The 19,972-nt window shown below is 34.7% G+C and overlaps 1 protein-coding gene across 4 annotated transcripts in view; it reads left to right on the forward strand.

Annotated features, from left to right (window-relative positions):
- Positions 1–19,972, forward strand: part of LOC125054377 — a 56,790-nt gene that overhangs the window by 28,226 nt on the left and 8,592 nt on the right. Inside the window, exons 13-48 of one of the 4 annotated variants that reach the window (XM_047656232.1) lie at positions 573–805; positions 1,042–1,240; positions 1,650–1,745; positions 2,024–2,250; positions 2,407–2,626; positions 2,736–2,831; positions 2,961–3,190; positions 3,278–3,497; positions 3,581–3,673; positions 3,757–3,986; positions 4,064–4,271; positions 4,344–4,439; positions 4,509–4,735; positions 6,324–6,543; positions 6,663–6,758; positions 6,909–7,138; positions 7,224–7,443; positions 7,527–7,619; positions 7,703–7,932; positions 8,010–8,217; positions 8,290–8,385; positions 8,455–8,681; positions 13,891–14,110; positions 14,230–14,325; positions 14,496–14,725; positions 14,811–15,030; positions 15,114–15,206; positions 15,290–15,519; positions 15,594–15,801; positions 15,874–15,969; positions 16,136–16,362; positions 16,496–16,709; positions 17,073–17,171; positions 17,570–17,796; positions 18,463–18,673; positions 19,586–19,681. In XM_047656232.1, coding sequence (XP_047512188.1) covers positions 573–805; positions 1,042–1,240; positions 1,650–1,745; positions 2,024–2,250; positions 2,407–2,626; positions 2,736–2,831; positions 2,961–3,190; positions 3,278–3,497; positions 3,581–3,673; positions 3,757–3,986; positions 4,064–4,271; positions 4,344–4,439; positions 4,509–4,735; positions 6,324–6,543; positions 6,663–6,758; positions 6,909–7,138; positions 7,224–7,443; positions 7,527–7,619; positions 7,703–7,932; positions 8,010–8,217; positions 8,290–8,385; positions 8,455–8,681; positions 13,891–14,110; positions 14,230–14,325; positions 14,496–14,725; positions 14,811–15,030; positions 15,114–15,206; positions 15,290–15,519; positions 15,594–15,801; positions 15,874–15,969; positions 16,136–16,362; positions 16,496–16,709; positions 17,073–17,171; positions 17,570–17,796; positions 18,463–18,673; positions 19,586–19,681 — 6,462 coding nt within the window. The remainder of the gene's footprint in view (positions 1–572; positions 806–1,041; positions 1,241–1,649; positions 1,746–2,023; positions 2,251–2,406; positions 2,627–2,735; positions 2,832–2,960; positions 3,191–3,277; positions 3,498–3,580; positions 3,674–3,756; positions 3,987–4,063; positions 4,272–4,343; positions 4,440–4,508; positions 4,736–6,323; positions 6,544–6,662; positions 6,759–6,908; positions 7,139–7,223; positions 7,444–7,526; positions 7,620–7,702; positions 7,933–8,009; positions 8,218–8,289; positions 8,386–8,454; positions 8,682–13,890; positions 14,111–14,229; positions 14,326–14,495; positions 14,726–14,810; positions 15,031–15,113; positions 15,207–15,289; positions 15,520–15,593; positions 15,802–15,873; positions 15,970–16,135; positions 16,363–16,495; positions 16,710–17,072; positions 17,172–17,569; positions 17,797–18,462; positions 18,674–19,585; positions 19,682–19,972) is intronic. The other 3 variants (XM_047656230.1, XM_047656231.1, XM_047656229.1) reach the window with 3 other exon arrangements.

Consider the following 19,972-nt stretch of genomic DNA (forward strand, 5'->3'; position numbering starts at 1 on the left):
ACATTATAGACATTTAACTAATTATTTTTGGAATAATATTCCATTAAGGGTATAAAAATCGCTTTATCAATCTTAATTTTATACTTGGAAAATTGGAATGATAATGGGAAATAACAAAAGTAGACTATGTCTCCAACTATTATTTTTATTGAACTCTTAGAGAGTACGACATAATGCTTAACAATTATTTAGATTACATACACATATTAAGTAATAGTCTATACACTACACGGTCAGCTGCTGCGAACTATAGGCGCCGCCATATTGGCCTTGGCTGCTATGACGAGCGCCTTTCACTTTATCCCTACTCCGCGGCCGACCGTCACGCGACATGCAACACACATATGAAAAAATTTGAGACGATGTAATAAAAGTTTCACTTTAAAAGGAAAATAAAGAGGAAAGATTTAGCCTGATTTGATATCTTAAAAGATTTTCCTAATAGCTAATTTTGGATAATAATTTCTATACATTAATTAGTCCTATGCTATTGACATTACCAACTAAACTTTTAATTAATTGTTAGTATAAACACGTTTTTCTAAGATATTTAAATAATCTTTAAAATTTAGTTTACAGCTGGAAACTAAGCAGAAACCAAAGCAGACTCTCTGCAGAAGCGAATCGGAATATAGACAACGTGATGTCAAATGTAGTGGTTCTTCAAAGTCGTTACTATGAAAATGTAGACCAAACAGACGACGCCTGCTTTTATTTGCCAGATCTGGCACCTGGTGAACCCGTTATACTCGAAGGCCGATGTGATTTGGATATACCAGTTGTCGAAAACTTCAACGCAACTGAGGTAGGAAAATATATAGAGTTAAAAGTAAACAGAATCCGTAATAGTATTTTAAAAGTTATAAGAAGTATCGGTTTGGTAGGAATATGATATACTTTCAAAAGTAATGAGTAAAACATTGACAGATATATATCCTGTACTCCATGAGCATACGCTCATTTCATGAGCACGCTAATTTTAACGTAAATATTTTTAATTTTATATATTATTATAACGTCGGTGTACAATTTTATTGGCAGTATTTGGGTCGTTGGCGCTTAATAGAATCCTATCCAGCTGAGCAACAGACTGGCACTTGCAATGAAGCATATTACTCCGCTGGAAGCGGGAACACAGTAGAAGTTGTTAACTCGCAAGTAGTTGGCGAAGAACTTAACAGTGTTACCGGTACTGCTGAAGTTGAAAGTAATGGAAAGCTAAAAGTTACTTTTCCAAATAGTAAGTATTAAACAAGGTTTGGCAGACACTGATGCATCTAGATTGCATGCAGATTTTTTACTTATGTAGAGAAAGAAAAATACATGTCCTTAAAAATAATTGAATCCTTTATTAATAATACTTCGTGTCTGTTTCACAATGTATGGATAAAGTACCAAATAGCTATGCAACACATAAATTATTTGGAAGATCAATAAATTGTGCTTGTCACTTCATCGGACTCTTAACTAATGATGGACTTTATGTGACGAATAGCGCTATCTGACAGTCGTGAAACGCAACAATAGTGTTTATCCTACCAATAAGTAATAAATAGCTAATTTGGAACTAATGTAGAACTTTTCGTACATTGTGAAACAGACCCTAAACATTTGACATACAGATAAAGTGCTGATTAAAATAATTTCAGGTCCAGATCCAGCATACCTCACGATTATAAATACCGACTACAAATCATATTCCCTTGTCTATAGCTGTACCAACCTACCTGATAATAAAAAAAGAAGTGAGTACCACGACAAAACATATAGTACATATACGACGTTGAATGTTTATATTATTTAGTAACTTTAAATCAGTATAAAAACACTGGACTACAAACCTAACAGAACAGAAACAAATAATCAGATTTAAATAGGTATTGAAGGAAATTTTAGAAAGTCAAGTATAAAAACTATTTATCTGATTGAGATTTTACGTCTAATACGAGTATTTGGCTAAATACGAACCATTAGATCTTTATTATAAGACAGTAGCGTCTAATGTAACATAATTCTTTTACAGTATTTAGTTGGAAACTGAGTCGTACAAGAAGCCTTACCCAAGACGCGACGAACCGCATTAACACGATTATGAACAACATTCGAGAATTGAATAATAAATATTTTCAAAAGGTGGATCAATCAGATGATGCCTGCTTTTACCTACCGCCTCCTGGACCATATCCAGTTATATTCCGTGGTAAATGTGATCTGAACATAACAACAGTCCCTAGTTTTGAAGCTGGTCGTGTAAGTCAATTTCATAATAATTTAAAATCATAACCCATGAAAATAAAAAATGCATTAAAAGGTTAATAAATAAATGAATGGTTCAGGTTTTAAAAGGATCTATCTACGCTACATGCCATTGTTGATGTTTGTTGTTAATTTGAATGGAATTTTCAGTATCTCAACTTATGGCACAATATTGAATCTTATCCATCAACTTTCCAAACTGGTACATGTAACAACGCATTTTACTCTGCTGGTACTACTAGCGATGTTGACGTATATAATACTCAAGTCATCGATAGACAACTGGATACCATTCGAGGAACAGCTAATCTCGCGGTCGCCGCAGACGTTGGAAAGCTTGTTGTTAGCTTTCCTATTGCAGGCACTAATCGTGAGTTACATTTTCTGTTGCGATAACAAAAAATATGGAACAATAAATCCTATTTATATAACACAGAAATGAAATTCTTCAAAAATAATAACAATTCGCAACGTTTCAGAGACAACGTCCACAGATTACTGGATTCTAGCTACTGATTATACTTCATATGCACTTGTTTACACCTGCTATAATGTAGATGAAGAACATAGGGCAGGTACGTAAAATATAACTTATGTTTTAATCACTAAAAAGTTAGTTTTAGTATAATATTTACTTAGTTTTTGTAATGCAGAAACAGTAAGACTAAATAAAATTAATGTACAATTTTAAAACATATTTTTAGTGTTGAGCTGGAAATTAAGTCGTACCAAATCGCTAACACCTGGTGCACAAACTGCTATCAACGCTGTAATAAACACAATCCCAGTCCTTAATCAAAAGTATTATGAGCCCAATAACCAAAGCGCCGAAGCATGTTTCTATTTCCCTGATCCTGCACCTGGGAAGGTCGTCGAGTTTCCTGGAAAATGTGATCAAACCATTCCTGCGGTGCCTAATTTTAATCTCACAGCTGTAAGTAATATCTTGTCGAATATTACCAAATAAGATATATATTTCTTCTTGCGTTAGTCCTACTTTAAAACTGTTGCTCGTTTCCAGTTTAGAGGTACCTGGTATGAAGTACAGGCGTACCCTAAGGAACAACAGACGGGACAGTGCGTTAGCCATACTTACTCTGAAGCCGGCTCAAATGCCTTGCGGCTTATTTCAAAACAAGTTCTAGACCAGGGTCTAATACAAACTAATAGCAATGTTACATTTACGTCTGCTCAAGACCCGAGCGGCAAATTAACCATCACGATTAGAATCAATGGATCAGGTAAAGAGTATACGAATATTTTATTTGAATTTCTTTGTCCTTTTAAATATAGGAATCTATTAGATCTTTTGAAACTTTTTCAGATGTAGATATTCCCTTTTGGGTTTTAAGCACAGACTACGAAGATTACGCGTTGGCTTACTCTTGTGTAGATATGCCGAATGATAGACGAAAAGGTGAGACACTCGCATAATAACTCTAATATGATCATCATATCTTGGGTTCAAGTCTGATTTAATAATCCCACCATTTATTTCAGTGTTCAGTTGGCAATTAAGCAGATCAAAAACAATGTCCGCCGCTGGCAATCAATCTATAACTTCTGCGATGAGTGACATTGATGTCTTAGACCGTCAATACTATGAGAATATCGACCAATCCGACTCTGCCTGTTTCTACTTACCGGATGTTCCCATGGGAGAACCTGTTATATTCCCTGGGATATGTGATACTAATATACCAGTAGTTAGAGATTTCAACGTCACCAGGGTAAGAAATATTTTATATATTTTTATTCCGTTGTTTTTGGTATTTTAGTCGATAAATTTATTAAATTTAAACTTTAGTATGGCGGCCGCTGGCGTATGCTTGAAACTTATCACTCAGATTTTCAACGTGGAGCATGTAACGATGCAACGTACACGTTACTCAATGACGGTACGGTCTCAGCACTTAACAGTCAAGTCATCAATGAAGAACTGAACACCATTACTGGTATCGCCTCCTTAGCCAGCTCGGATGGATCTGCTAAGCTCTCTGTTAAATTTCCTACAAGTAAGCAATCACATGAGCTGACGACATGATTACGAATTGACTAGAAATGGTATTAATACTTTTGTATTTCAGCTACTGAGGCTGCTGATTACTGGGTCTTGCACACCGACTATGATTCATATGCATTAGTATACAGCTGCAAAAACCTGGAGAACAATCAGAGGAGAGGTACGGTAATTCCAGTTTAACTTAATTGTTAAAAAATCAAGCTAACAATATTTATTTATATTTTTTTAGTGTGGAGCTGGAAGCTTAGTCGAAATAGAGAACTTAGCACCAATGCTAGCGACACTATCAATGCCGTTATCAGAGACATCGACGTGTTAAATAGTAGATATTATAGTAAAATAGACCACTCTGATAAAGCTTGCTTCTACTATCCTGTAGCAGATGGAAGACCTGTAAAGTTTAGAGGACAATGTAATGAAACAATATCTGGTGTCAATTCCTTTAGACCTGGAGATGTAAGTGCATGCAGTAGTATTGTAATATATTTAACTAATAGGTAACAGTGCTATTGGGCTTCATTATAACTTCTGCTGTTTTATTTAAGCTTAAAATTTTACTGAAAAATTCTTTTGGTGTGACTAGACGTATGGGTAGGTAGGCCTTTCGACAATATTCCCTCGTTTTTAAGTATATGTTATTCTATACCTCCTAAAGACTGTATGGTACTTGCAGCTCATGTTGTAAGTTTTTCACATCTTATCGTTTCCCAGATAAAATTATTTACTTCCAACTCTAGGTGGTTTTCAGTCTTTAAAGGTACTTTTAAGTTAACCATATTCTCTGGAACTATTTTTTTAAGCTATTCCAGTCCATGTACCGTTTTGCTAGAGTTGTATTTAATTCTTGCCTTTTAGTATATTCTCAAAAAGTGAGTATGATTCGGGAGTGATTAGAGTACATATTTTTTATTAACGATATTGTTATTTTGATTTCCTTATATAATGAAATGCGAAGTTTACTCCAAGTTTGGAAACTTGTTACGAAGGCAGGGAAGCTTCATCTTCAGTTACAAAGAGGCTAAACCCAGAATCAGTCTCCACTCATACTCATTGAACTATATGTTTCACCTTGGGACATGACAAAAATTTTGCAAAATTGAAAGCTACTTGCTTGCTCACACTGTAGTGGAGATCATAAGAAGAAGAACGCGCAATGCAGAACGCTAAAAATACAGCTTAAAAAACTGATCCAAGAGGTGTGGAGTGGAGTTTGAAGACAATCCTAATCAACTCAGCATGGTTATTTTAAACGATAGTGAAATCCCTACCTTGGACACGGATATGATTCGAGATGCATTCAAAAATCAGTCGCAACAAAAATAAGTCGCATTCGTTACACTCACTCCTGATGCGAATAAAAATAATAATTCGATTGGCAGAAATAGGCTGTAAAGTAAATCTCAGAAAAGTTATAGACAACTATAAAATAGGAGTGAGACACATAGATATGCAGAAGAAAAAATAGGGAAGAACTCATTTCAGTGACTGCAGTTTGGTTTCGCGCCTCGTGGCTCGTCTGTATCAACTGTGAGATATTTGACAATACTCTTATTGACCTTTCTGTTTTCAAAAAAGTACCATGAGCCGAGATTTTTTGATGTTCTGCTACACTGTTAGTGTTTTCACAGTACCAGTGCTGTGCATTTTGACTAGAAGGAAGAAAGGAGTGTTTACCTATTTCCTTTTATTTATATATGTATCATACTGGTTGAAATTATTCAGCAACTGTCTCCTCGTGACATCTTTTTGTTTAAAGGATAGATCTAATTTTAGTTCGCACTCACTCCTTGAGTTCGTTGACTATAGTTTCCATAGGACAATAGGACTCTTGCCTTTCTAACTACACCCACTAGCTTGTTTTGAGTTTTAATTTTACTTACATTTGGAGACGGTATTTTAAATACGTATTTATTAAAAGTTATTATTAAATTTTATCAAAAACAACAACTGGCCGACATAATATCCGTCGACCGTTAACATACATAATTTTGTTTATACTGAATAATAAGCAATTTATGAAATTTATAGTTAATGTGGTTTTCAGTATCTCAACTTATGGCACAACATTGAATCTTATCCATCGAGTTTTCAAACTGGAACATGTAACAACGCATTTTACTCTGCTGGTACTACTAGCGATGTCGACGTATATAATACTCAAGTCATCAATAGACAACTGGACACCATTCGAGGAACAGCTAATCTCGCAGGCGCCGCAGACGTTGGAAAGCTTATTGTTAGCTTTCCCATTGTAGGCACTAATCGTGAGTTACATTTTCTTTTGCGATTTATAAAAATATGGGACAGTAAATCCTATTTATACAACACAGAAATGAAATTCTTTGTACCGACGCAACAATAATAACAATTCGCAACTTTTCAGAGACAACGTCCACGGATTACGTGATTCTAGCTACTGATTATATTTCATATGCACTTGTCTACACCTGCTATAATGTGGATAAAGAACATAGGACAGGTATGGAAAGTATAACTTATGTTTTTATCACTAAAAAGGTAGTTTTAGTTTAATATTTACTTAGTTTACTATAATATTAACTTAGTTTTTGTAATGCAGAAACAGTAAGACTAAATAAAATTAATGTACAATTTTAAAACATATTTTTAGTGTTGAGCTGGAAATTAAGTCGTACCAAATCGCTAACACCTGGTGCACAAACTGCTATCAACGCTGTAATAAACACAATCCCAGTCCTTAATCAAAAGTATTATGAGCCCAATAACCAAAGCGCCGAAGCATGTTTCTATTTCCCTGATCCTGCACCTGGGAAGGTCGTCGAGTTTCCTGGAAAATGTGATCAAACCATTCCTGCGGTGCCTAATTTTAATCTCACAGCTGTAAGTAATATCTTGTCGAATATTACCAAATAAGATATACTTCTTCTTGCGTTAGTCCTACTTTAAAACTGTTGCTCGTTTCCAGTTTAGAGGTACCTGGTATGAAGTACAGGCGTACCCTAAGGAACAACAGACGGGACAGTGCGTTAGCCATACTTACTCTGAAGCCGGCTCAAATGCCTTGCGGCTTATTTCAAAACAAGTTCTAGACCAGGGTCTAATACAAACTAATAGCAATGTTACATTTACGTCTGCTCAAGACCCGAGCGGCAAATTAACCATCACGATTAGAACCAATGGATCAGGTAAAGAGTATACGAATATTTTATTTGAATTTCTTTGTCCTTTTAAATATAGGAATCTATTAGATCTTTTGAAACTTTTTCAGATGTAGATATTCCCTTTTGGGTTTTAAGCACAGACTACGAAGATTACGCGTTGGCTTACTCTTGTGTAGATATGCCGAATGATAGACGAAAAGGTGAGGCACTCGCACAATAACTCTAATATGATCATCATATCTTGGGTTCAAGTCTGATTTAATAATCCCACCATTTATTTCAGTGTTCAGTTGGCAATTGAGCAGATCAAAAACAATGTCCGCCGCTGGCAATCAATCTATAACTTCTGCGATGAGTGACATTGATGTCTTAGACCGTCAATACTATGAGAATATCGACCAATCCGACTCTGCCTGTTTCTACTTACCGGATGTTCCCATGGGAGAACCTGTTATATTCCCTGGGATATGTGATACTAATATACCAGTAGTTAGAGATTTCAACGTCACCAGGGTAAGAAATATTTTATATATTTTTATTCCGTTGTTTTTGGTATTTTAGTCGATAAATTTATTAAATTTAAACTTTAGTATGGCGGCCGCTGGCGTATGCTTGAAACTTATCACTCAGATTTTCAACGTGGAGCATGTAACGATGCAACGTACACGTTACTCAATGACGGTACGGTCTCAGCACTTAACAGTCAAGTCATCAATGAAGAACTGAACACCATTACTGGTATCGCCTCCTTAGCCAGCTCGGATGGATCTGCTAAGCTCTCTGTTAAATTTCCTACAAGTAAGCAATCACATGAGCTGACGACATGATTACGAATTGACTAGAAATGGTATTAATACTTTTGTATTTCAGCTACTGAGGCTGCTGATTACTGGGTCTTGCACACCGACTATGATTCATATGCATTAGTATACAGCTGCAAAAACCTGGAGAATAATCAGAGGAGAGGTACGGTAATTCCAGTTTAACTTAATTGTTAAAAAATCAAGCTAACAATATTTATTTATATTTTTTTAGTGTGGAGCTGGAAGCTTAGTCGAAATAGAGAACTTAGCACCAATGCTAGCGACACTATCAATGCCGTTATCAGAGACATCGACGTGTTAAATAGTAGATATTATAGTAAAATAGACCACTCTGATAAAGCTTGCTTCTACTATCCTGTAGCAGATGGAAGACCTGTAAAGTTTAGAGGACAATGTAATGAAACAATATCTGGTGTCAATTCCTTTAGACCTGGAGATGTAAGTGCATGCAGTAGTATTGTAATATATTTAACTAATAGGTAACAGTGCTATTGGGCTTCATTATAACTTCTGCTGTTTTAGTTAAGCTTTAAATTTTACTGAAAAATTCTTTTGGTGTGACTAGACGTATGGGTAGGTAGGCCTTTCGACAATATTCCCGCGTTTTTAAGTATATGTTATCCTAAACCTCCTAAAGACTGTATGGTACTTGCAGCTCATGTTGTAAGTTTTTCACATCTTATCGTTTCCCAGATAAAATTATTTACTTCCAACTCTAAAATAAATAAAAATAAAATAAAATATGTTTATTATGGAACATAAGATACATGTACCACTTATTCCACGTCATTAAATTTGAAGGCATCCCTACTCATCGGCAAAGAAGACAGAGGGTGTAGGCCGAGAGAAAAAGCCGGCGTAAAAAACTCTCGGTACTCTTTTAAAACAGCAAATCATCAAACAACACTTATTTAAAACAAATATCGCAAATTAATTAGAAGTAGCCTGTCTAGCACTAGTCCCAGGCCCTTTTATCAACTAGATAATCGTTGACTTTATAGTAAGCCTTTTTACACAGCTTTTCTTTAATACATTTCTTAAACTTATTGAAAGGCAGTGATAAAAGAGCCTCTGGGATTTTATTAAAGAAGAGTATCCCTTTCCCCAAAAAAGAATTACTAACTGTAGATAGTCTAGTACGGGGAAATTGCAGCCTGCGTTTGTTCCGTGTATTAACATTGTGCGTATGTTCTATTCTAGTAAACTTATCACTATTTTTGTATACATACATAATATTTTCATAAATATATTGCGAGGGAAAGGTAAGTATATTAATTTCCTTGAATTTATCTCTAAGAGATTCCCTACATTTTAAATTATAGATTGCACGAATAGCCCTCTTCTGCAGGATGAAAATAGTTTCGACATCAGCAGCATGACCCCATAATAATAAGCCATAAGTCATTAAGCTATGAAAGTAACTAAAATAAACAAGTCTAGCTGTATCGACATCAGTTAGTGAGCGAATTTTTTTAACCGCGTAGGCTGCAGAACTAAGTCTCTTCGCCAATCCGTTAATATGAGGGGACCACTGAAGTTTTGAATCCATGGTGATTCCAAGAAATACAGTTGTATCATCCAGATTCAATTCCTCACCGTTTATAATTGGTCTAGTATCCATAACCCTTGCATTTTTTGCACAAAATTTAATGCATTTTGTCTTTTTTGCATTAAGTAGAAGGTTATTCATACTAAACCAATGGACAATCGAAGACAGAGCATTGTTCACATCGTCAAAATTTGTTATTTGTCGTTTGATTTTAAAAATCAAGGACGTGTCATCAGCAAACAAAACTATCTGATGTTTTCTCTCTACCATGAAAGGTAGATCATTTATATAAACAAGAAAGAGGAAAGGGCCAAGAATTGAGCCCTGTGGTACCCCCATATCTACTGCCGACCCAGAGGACCTCTTACCATTCACTTCAACCTTCTGAGTTCTTCCGTGTAAATAGGAAGTCAGAAGATTCAGTGCGGTATTCTTGATGCCATAGTGGCGGAGTTTCCCGACTAAGGTCTCGTGTTGGACACAATCAAATGCTTTGGATAAGTCGCAGAAAACACCTAAAGCGTCATGCGACTCCTCCCAAGCCTTAACTATATATCTATATAACTCAACACCGGCATCGGCTGTCGAGCGACCCTTGGTAAAACCGAACTGATTATTATGTAATAATTTGTTTACGTTAAAATGACTTACCAGTTGATTTAATATAATTTTTTCAAATATTTTACTACAAGTAGGTAGTACGGAAATTGGTCTAAAGTTACTGGGGTCGGACATACTACCTGCTTTAAATAATGGAATGACTTTACTATGTTTCATTAGATCGGGAAACTCGCCACTTTTAATACAATTGTTGAAAATTATAGCTAGATGGGGAGCATTTACATCAATTATGCTACTAATTATTTTTACAGAAATACCCCAAAGATCGGTAATGTTCTTAATATCTATGGTTCTAAATATCCTCACTATATCGTCGGCACCAATGGGTCGGAATGTAAAACTGACCTTGCACTCGTTTACATTATCTTTGAGCAGCGATTCAGCGAGGGTGGGAGATGATTGAAGAGACTTAGTAGTCGAAATTGGAATGTCAGAAAAGTACTTATCAAAAACAATCGCTATCTCTTCGTTAGATTTGATTATAGTGTTATCGACACATAGTTCGATGTCTTGATTGCGATCTCTGACTCTTCCAGTTTCACTATCAATTATCTTCCAAGTCATTTTAGTTTTATTGGTACTATTTTTAATCTTGTTTTTGATATTTAAGGACTTGGCCGCGTAACAAACTTTCTTAAATAATTTCGAATAATTTCGAACATAAAGAATAAATTCTTCATTATGATTGTATGACTTTTCAGCGTAAAGGTCATACAACCGTTGTCTACTTTTATAAATTCCCGCTGTCGCCCAATCACTAAACGATTTACACTGCGAATGAGAGACTTTCTTTGGGGTAAAGATGGTGTTGAACTCTTTATTAATACAATCACTTAGATTGTTGTATTGTGTATCAACGGTAGTACCTACCGGTAATAAAGGTAGGCGTTTACCTATATTATGTCTAAATCTCACCATTCGCTTTTTATTAACTGGAACAAACACACTGCTCTTATTTACTTGTTTCACCACTTTACATTTTAGCGCCACTAACTGTCCACAATGATCTGAGCTAAGATCAGTTGTAATTGAGGTTTTCATTGCCTCTGCATCTGTAAATACATTATCTATACATGTAGCAGTGGAGCTTGTAATTCTAGTGGGCTCAAGAAACAAGTTAACAAGATTGTAAGATTTTAATAACAGATTGAATTTTTTACTAATGGAGGTATTTTCTAATAAATTTATATTGAAGTCAAAACATACAATAATATACTTATTGTTCTTAAAACTAACTTTACACAAAATTTCCTCCAACTTTTCTTCAAAAAAATCGTAAGATGCACTTGGTGGTCTGTAAACACTTAAAATGATGCAATTCTCAATCTCTATACAGGCTACTTCCAAAGAGTGTTCTATAGACAGACACACGATGTCATTACGCTCTTTATACTTTAAATTTTTATTAACAATAATCAAAGAGCCCCCATGAATCGCCGACAATCTGCAAAACGAACTTGCAACTTGGTGCTGATCAAAGTTAAAGATGATTTGGCATTCTCTAAGCCAATGTTCGGTAATGCATAGGACATCAATTTTAGTTGATTTTAAAAACAACTCCAATTCTAATTCTTTGCCCAACATACCTTGCATGTTTTGATGCATCAAGTTTAAACAGTTGTTGTTAGTAATATTACATGTTGAGCTGAGTTGTACTAAATTATTGCTAGAGTTTGCCTCTATTGTCACACTATCTAATTTAAATTATTAATACTTAATGAAGTGCTACTGCAAGTATCACTACATTCTTTTAAGCTAAGCTGCTCAATAGAAGCAGTTGTCTGAAAAGCTATCTGCTCAATAGAAGCAGTTGTCTGAAAAGCTAAATGTTTAGCTTTAGTTGTAAATAAAAAGTGAGATAGCATAGTAGCTATCTGTTGTAAATAATAATTAGGTAGGCGGAACCTATCCTTTGTCAATACATACTTATTTTTAAATATACAATTTATGTCCATTAAATTAGGTAGTGTACCTAAGTCACAATTTAATTGTATATTATTAGTAGTCAAAGTATTGTGCAACAGCATGTTTAACTTATATCTTATTTTATTTTCCTTTGGTGCACCTTTGATGTAAGGAAATGTATACAAGACAATATTCTCTACATTAAGTGATTTTACTTTATCAATAAATGACAACAATTCATTTTGTCAAAGTTAGTCTAGTCTATGTGGTTTTCAGTCTTTAAAGGTACTTTTAAGTTAACCATATTCTCTGGAACAATTTTTTTAAGCTATTCCAGTCCATGTACTGATTTGCTAGAGTTGTATTTAATTCTTGCCTTTTAGTATATTCTCAAAAAGTGAGTATGATTCGGGAGTGATTAGAGTACATATTTTTTATTAACGATATTGTTATTTTGATTTCCTTATATAATGAAATGCGAAGTTTACTCCAAGTTTGGAAACTTGTTACGAAGGCAGGGAAGCTTCATCTTCAGTTACAAAGAGGCTAAACCCAGAATCAGTCTCCACTCATACTCATTGAACTATATGTTTCACCTTGGGACATGACAAAAATTTTGCAAAATTGAAAGCTACTTGCTTGCTCACACTGTAGTGGAGATCATAAGAAGAAGAACGCGCAATGCAGAACGCTAAAAATACAGCTTAAAAAACTGATCCAAGAGGTGTGGAGTGGAGTTTGAAGACAATCCTAATCAACTCAGCATGGTTATTTTAAACGATAGTGAAATCCCTACCTTGGACACGGATATGATTCGAGATGCATTCAAAAATCAGTCGCAACAAAAATAAGTCGCATTCGTTACACTCACTCCTGATGCGAATAAAAATAATAATTCGATTGGCAGAAATAGGCTGTAAAGTAAATCTCAGAAAAGTTATAGACAACTATAAAATAGGAGTGAGACACATAGATATGCAGAAGAAAAAATAGGGAAGAACTCATTTCAGTGACTGCAGTTTGGTTTCGCGCCTCGTGGCTCGTCTGTATCAACTGTGAGATATTTGACAATACTCTTATTGACCTTTCTGTTTTCAAAAAAGTACCATGAGCCGAGATTTTTTGATGTTCTGCTACACTGTTAGTGTTTTCACAGTACCAGTGCTGTGCATTTTGACTAGAAGGAAGAAAGGAGTGTTTACCTATTTCCTTTTATTTATATATGTATCATACTGGTTGAAATTATTCAGCAACTGTCTCCTCGTGACATCTTTTTGTTTAAAGGATAGATCTAATTTTAGTTCGCACTCACTCCTTGAGTTCGTTGACTATAGTTTCCATAGGACAATAGGACTCTTGCCTTTCTAACTACACCCACTAGCTTGTTTTGAGTTTTAATTTTACTTACATTTGGAGACGGTATTTTAAATACGTATTTATTAAAAGTTATTATTAAATTTTATCAAAAACAACAACTGGCCGACATAATATCCGTCGACCGTTAACATACATAATTTTGTTTATACTGAATAATAAGCAATTTATGAAATTTATAGTTAATGTGGTTTTCAGTATCTCAACTTATGGCACAACATTGAATCTTATCCATCGAGTTTTCAAACTGGAACATGTAACAACGCATTTTACTCTGCTGGTACTACTAGCGATGTCGACGTATATAATACTCAAGTCATCAATAGACAACTGGACACCATTCGAGGAACAGCTAATCTCGCAGGCGCCGCAGACGTTGGAAAGCTTATTGTTAGCTTTCCCATTGTAGGCACTAATCGTGAGTTACATTTTCTTTTGCGATTTATAAAAATATGGGACAGTAAATCCTATTTATACAACACAGAAATGAAATTCTTTGTACCGACGCAACAATAATAACAATTCGCAACTTTTCAGAGACAACGTCCACGGATTACGTGATTCTAGCTACTGATTATATTTCATATGCACTTGTCTACACCTGCTATAATGTGGATAAAGAACATAGGACAGGTATGGAAAGTATAGTTTATGTTTTAACACTACAAAATATGTCATTCCTTTGTAGCTATTCAATTCGATATACCTACATGATTATGACTATAAATTTTTACTTAGTTTTTGTAATGCAGAAACAGTAAGACTAAATAAAATTAATGTACAATTTTAAAACATATTTTTAGTGTTGAGCTGGAAATTAAGTCGTTCCAAATCGCTAACACCTGGTGCACAAACTGCTATCAACGCTGTAATAAGCACAATCCCAGTCCTTAATCAAAAGTATTATGAGCCCAATAACCAAAGCGCCGAAGCATGTTTCTATTTCCCTGATCCTGCACCTGGGAAGGTCGTCGAGTTTCCTGGAAAATGTGATCAAACCATTCCTGCGGTGCCTAATTTTAATCTCACTGCTGTAAGTAATATCCAGTCGTATATTACCAAATGATATATATTTCATCTTGCCTTAGTCCTACTTTAAAGCGGTTCCTTGTTCCCAGTTTAGAGGTACCTGGTATGAAGTATTGGCGTACCCTAAGGAACAACAGACGGGACAGTGCGTTAGCCATACTTACTCTGAAGCCGGCTCAAATGCCTTGCGGCTTATTTCAAAACAAGTTCTAGACCAGGGTCTAATACAAACTAATAGCAATGTTACATTTACGTCTGCTCAAGACCCGAGCGGCAAATTAACCATCACGATTAGAACCAATGGATCAGGTAAAGAGTATACGAATATTTTATTTGAATTTCTTTGTCCTTTTAAATATAGGAATTTATTAGATCTTTTGAAACTTTTTCAGATGTAGATATCCCCTTTTGGGTTTTAAGCACAGACTACGAAGATTACGCGTTGGCTTACTCTTGTGTAGATATCCCGAATGATAGACGAAGAGGTGAGACACTCGCACAATAACTCTATTATGATCATCATATCTTGGGTTCAAATTTGATTTAATAATCCCACCATTTATTTCAGTGTTCAGTTGGCAATTGAGCAGATCTAAAACAATGTCCGCCGCTGGCAATCAATCTATAACTTCTGCAATGAGTGACATTGATGTCTTAGACCGTCAATACTATGAGAATATCGACCAATCCGACTCTGCCTGTTTCTACTTACCGGATGTTCCCTTGGGAGAACCTGTTATATTCCCTGGGATATGTGATACTGATATACCAGTAGTTAGAGATTTCAACGTCACCAGGGTAAGAAATATTTTATATATTTTTATTCCGTTGTTTTTGGTATTTTAGTCGATAAATTTATTAAATTTTAACAGTATGGCGGCCGCTGGCGTATGCTTGAAACTTATCACTCAGATTTTCAACGTGGAACATGTAACGATGCAACGTACACGTTACTCAATGACGGTACGGTCTCAGCACTTAACAGTCAAGTCATCAATGAAGAACTGAACACCATTACTGGTATCGCCTCCTTAGCCAGCTCGGATGGATCTGCTAAGCTTTCTGTTAAATTTCCTACAAGTAAGCAATCACATGAGCTGACGACATGATTACGAATTGACTAGAAATGGTATTAATACTTTTGTATTTCAGCTACTGAGGCTTCTGATTACTGGGTCTTGCACACCGACTATGATTCATATGCATTAGTATACAGCTGCAAAAATCTTGAGAATAATCAGAGGAGAGGTATAGTAAAACAAATTGTTTAATTTACCGTTTGCTAAGATAAAGTTACGTGTTACAAATACGGCGAAGTTAAGGTTAATAAAAGTGGATGACTATTAATGAAGTTTTAACTTGTAATTTTATATTAAATTATTTACTATTAAATCTGCTATGTAATGTTTTACAGTATGGAGTTGGAAACTAAGTAGGACAACAGAGTTAAGTTCAACAGCTAACGACAACATTAATGCTGTTATCGAGAGAACGAACGTACTAAATAGCAAGTACTTCAAGAAAATAGATCATTCAGTCGATGGTTGCTTTTACTATCCTGAAGATAATGGTCAGCCATTAGTATTTAGAGGACCATGTGAGGAAAATGTTCCATTAGTTAACAATTTCAATGCTTCTAATGTAAGTATGTTTTTTAACTCAATAAACAATATTATCTCATAACATTTATAACATTAGTTGGAAGTTTCACCTTTTATAGTTGTGTTTCAGTTTTCGTAAAAGCTTAAGTAATAAAGTCATCAATATATTTCAGTATTTAGGATCCTGGTACGATATAGAAAGTTACCCAACTGCCTACCAGTTTGGTAGTTGTCCAACCGCTACTTACTCCCTTAATAATGCAGTGGTAGATGTCTATAATACTGAAGTAATTAACAAAAGGTTGTCATACGTTAACGGAGTGGCTGTTCCCTACCCTGATGGATCTTCTAGATTAACTGTCTCCTTCCCCATACCTGGAACTGCGCGTATGTATTTATGTTTACTGTACTGTGCAGTACAAAATGAATAATTGTTTATATTTATTTATTCTGAATAAATTATTTATTTTTATCGGTTATTGAAATAGGCAAAGTTCGAATCATACTCGTATATCAAATCTTAACAAAATCTCGCGAGTCGCAAATGGTATACGATTTTGAAGAGACAAACTATTTATAAAAATTAAAACAATTAACAAGGCATTATTTGATAACGATTGCGATGATTTGATTTGAAATAAACAAACAAAATTTTATCCAAAATTCATGAAATACCTCGGATTGATTCTAAATTTGTTTTTAACGTAACAGTTTTTTCCTCATTTTTATGCATGATCGTTTATTTTTCAGTTAATACAAGTACGCCATACTGGGTACTCGCAACTGACTACTTAAACTATGCATTGGTATATTCTTGTGTTAACGATGAAAACAATGAAAACAGTAGAGGTAAACTAATTTTATTTACCAAACAAAGACATGATAACATAAAGGATATACGAAGAAATCACTATGATGATATAGTTATATTGCAACAAACACTTATTCTTGGCATTGACGTCCTTGACACATTTGGCCTAGTCCATGCGTTTAGTCTGATCGCTAACACAGTGTTCAAAATATTATTAATACATATTTACCTAAAAAATAATCAGAGATACAATCTCAAATAACCTAGGAGTCCAATATTCTCAAACTCTCAATCAATACCTATTTTGGACTTCAAGTGATACCTACTCATAATATGATCACCGAGAGGTTCACGTGAAGTTCGCACATCTTAAACATTCCTTAAATAACTAACAAGTATTGTTTTTCTCTCTGTAATAAGTACAACTCCATTTTAGTGTCAAGTTGGAAACTCAGCAGAACAAAATATCTATCAGAAGATGCAAATAGGCATATAAACAACACTATGAACTCAGTGAAAGTCCTCCGTAACAATTATTACAAACAGAGGGGTCATTCAGACACCAACTGTTTCTATTTCCCCGATAACAACGGCGGTCCAGTGGAAATGCCTGGAGAGTGCGCAGCTAACACCATAGCTGTTGATAACTTCGATGTAGAAGCGGTAAGTTGCTTTAACTTAAAAAAGACCGTCATAAAAGTTTTGCACGTAAATGCCTAGGACATTGTAATTCACTTCAAAGCAGACGTTTGAATTTTTGACGTTTGAAAACACTTTGTGCTACTCGATGTGGTGTTGCTGTATTAGGGTATTTAATAAAAGTAACGAAGAATCGTAATAAATTTTTAAAAATGAATAATGTGTAAACAACAATACGCAAGAGTTATATAGACTCCAGAAACAATACAACAGGTTTACAATAGAGAATGCTAGCCATTGCTTTTAGTATAATATACGTACATATCATCATATTATTTAAATCTACGCAACCCCTTCCATATCCAATTATGTATATCAGAAATTATAATCAGAAGCTAGCTTTTTACTATACATAAAAATCAGCCAGTGAACGAAGTTCTGTCAACTACTAAGTCTTGATGTAACACTACAACGACGTTACTTGGAAGACAAATTTCATCAGCACACTTGCATAAATTTAGTTTTACTTTGAGCTGAGCCCGTAAAGTAGGCTCAAAGCGATTGATATTTCCTTGGCTTTTTGCTACAATTAATATTATTTTATTGGTGTTATATATATTAACCTACATTGTATGAGAGCTTTGGAGAAGCTGCAATAGTCACTTAATGCATATTTAATCTATATTGTAGTTCACTGGCCCTTGGTACGAAATATCAAGATTCCCCTCAGAACTAAAATCTGGTGAATGTGTTTCCAACGAATTTGTTTCTTCAAACAATGGCTTTACAATGAAGAAGACTTACGTGTCTGCTGAAGAGTTGGTTGAGGCAACGGGATCAGCCACCCTCTCTAATGATAGAAGAGGAATCCTCACTGTTAATCTAACTGATGGAAGTGGAGGTAATGTGTTAACTAAAAAATATTGGTTGTTTGTAAAGTAGGTTTACGATCGAGATGTTTACGTGATAACGTCTTATTGGTGATATAAGTTTTTGGGAAGTAAGGAATTAATGAAGATAACAATTTTTTCAAATTTTAAATTACATCTATCGTTTTATTCACACTTTTGATGATAAATTTCGGGTGTAAAATGACAAGTTTACTTATTCGACTATGATATACATTTTTCTTCATACATTCACGGAATGACTGGCAGCGCTCGAGATGAAACGGGAGATCGGTCCGTCTCTCTCTCGTTATACCTGCGATCGCGCTCGTGAGGTTTTGGTGTGACACAAGTTTCTGAACATGTCACCCGACTAAAACGATTTTAAAGACGTTATCACGTCAAAACTTAATCCAAAGCGAGTAAAGCTGACATTTATTAAACCATTTGTTGTTTATTATTCTTTTCTAACAAATAATTTTCGAATGTTATATTTTAAAATATATTATAAAGCATGCATCTAATATTATAAAGAGGAAAGATTTGTATGTAAGTATGTCTGTAACGAATTGGACCAAAAAGTACTGGAGCGATTTTAATAAACTCTCACCGTATGAATGCTACCTTATCTCTGATTAATATAGGCGATTTTAATTGTAAGACAAAAATAAGGATCCCTACTAAAACTACAATAATGGTACCGAAGGTGTAAAAATGCCTATAAAATATCTTTCCTCGCATGCACTGCGAAAACTATTGATGATAGAATAAAAAAATGTTCCACAATATTTTTTTTTCCCCAATATTAAACATCATATAAATATCACAAAAAATGTCTAAAAATAAATGTCCATCCGAGTGAAGTCGGGACGGGCCGCTAGTATGAAATAAAAAAAAATACGTAAGCTTGATATCTTTTCTTTTAGCTACCTATGAGACTACCATGTACGTCATAGATGTCAACTACACCGACTATGCCCTACTTTATGGCTGCAGAGACATCGGAGAAGGGAGAAAACAAGGTACGCATTATCAGTTACTAGTACGTAGTTTTGCAAGTTTCGCTCATCGCTCATATAAAAAATAAATTAATATATAATAATCTAATCGTTGAAGATGGACAGATGACATTGTAGAACTAGCGGGGGAAAACTGGATGAATGTTGCTCAAAACAAAGAGAAATGGAAAAATATGGAGGAGGCTTTTACCCTAAAAGGGGCCATACAAAAACTAGACCACTAAAAAATTTAAAATTAATCTAACTTAAATTTTGTTTTAAACTCATACTAACTTAACTAATACTAATATTAAG

This window comes from Pieris napi, chromosome 12 (assembly GCF_905475465.1).
Source record: "Pieris napi chromosome 12, ilPieNapi1.2, whole genome shotgun sequence".
Taxonomy (NCBI): Eukaryota; Metazoa; Arthropoda; class Insecta; order Lepidoptera; family Pieridae; genus Pieris; species Pieris napi.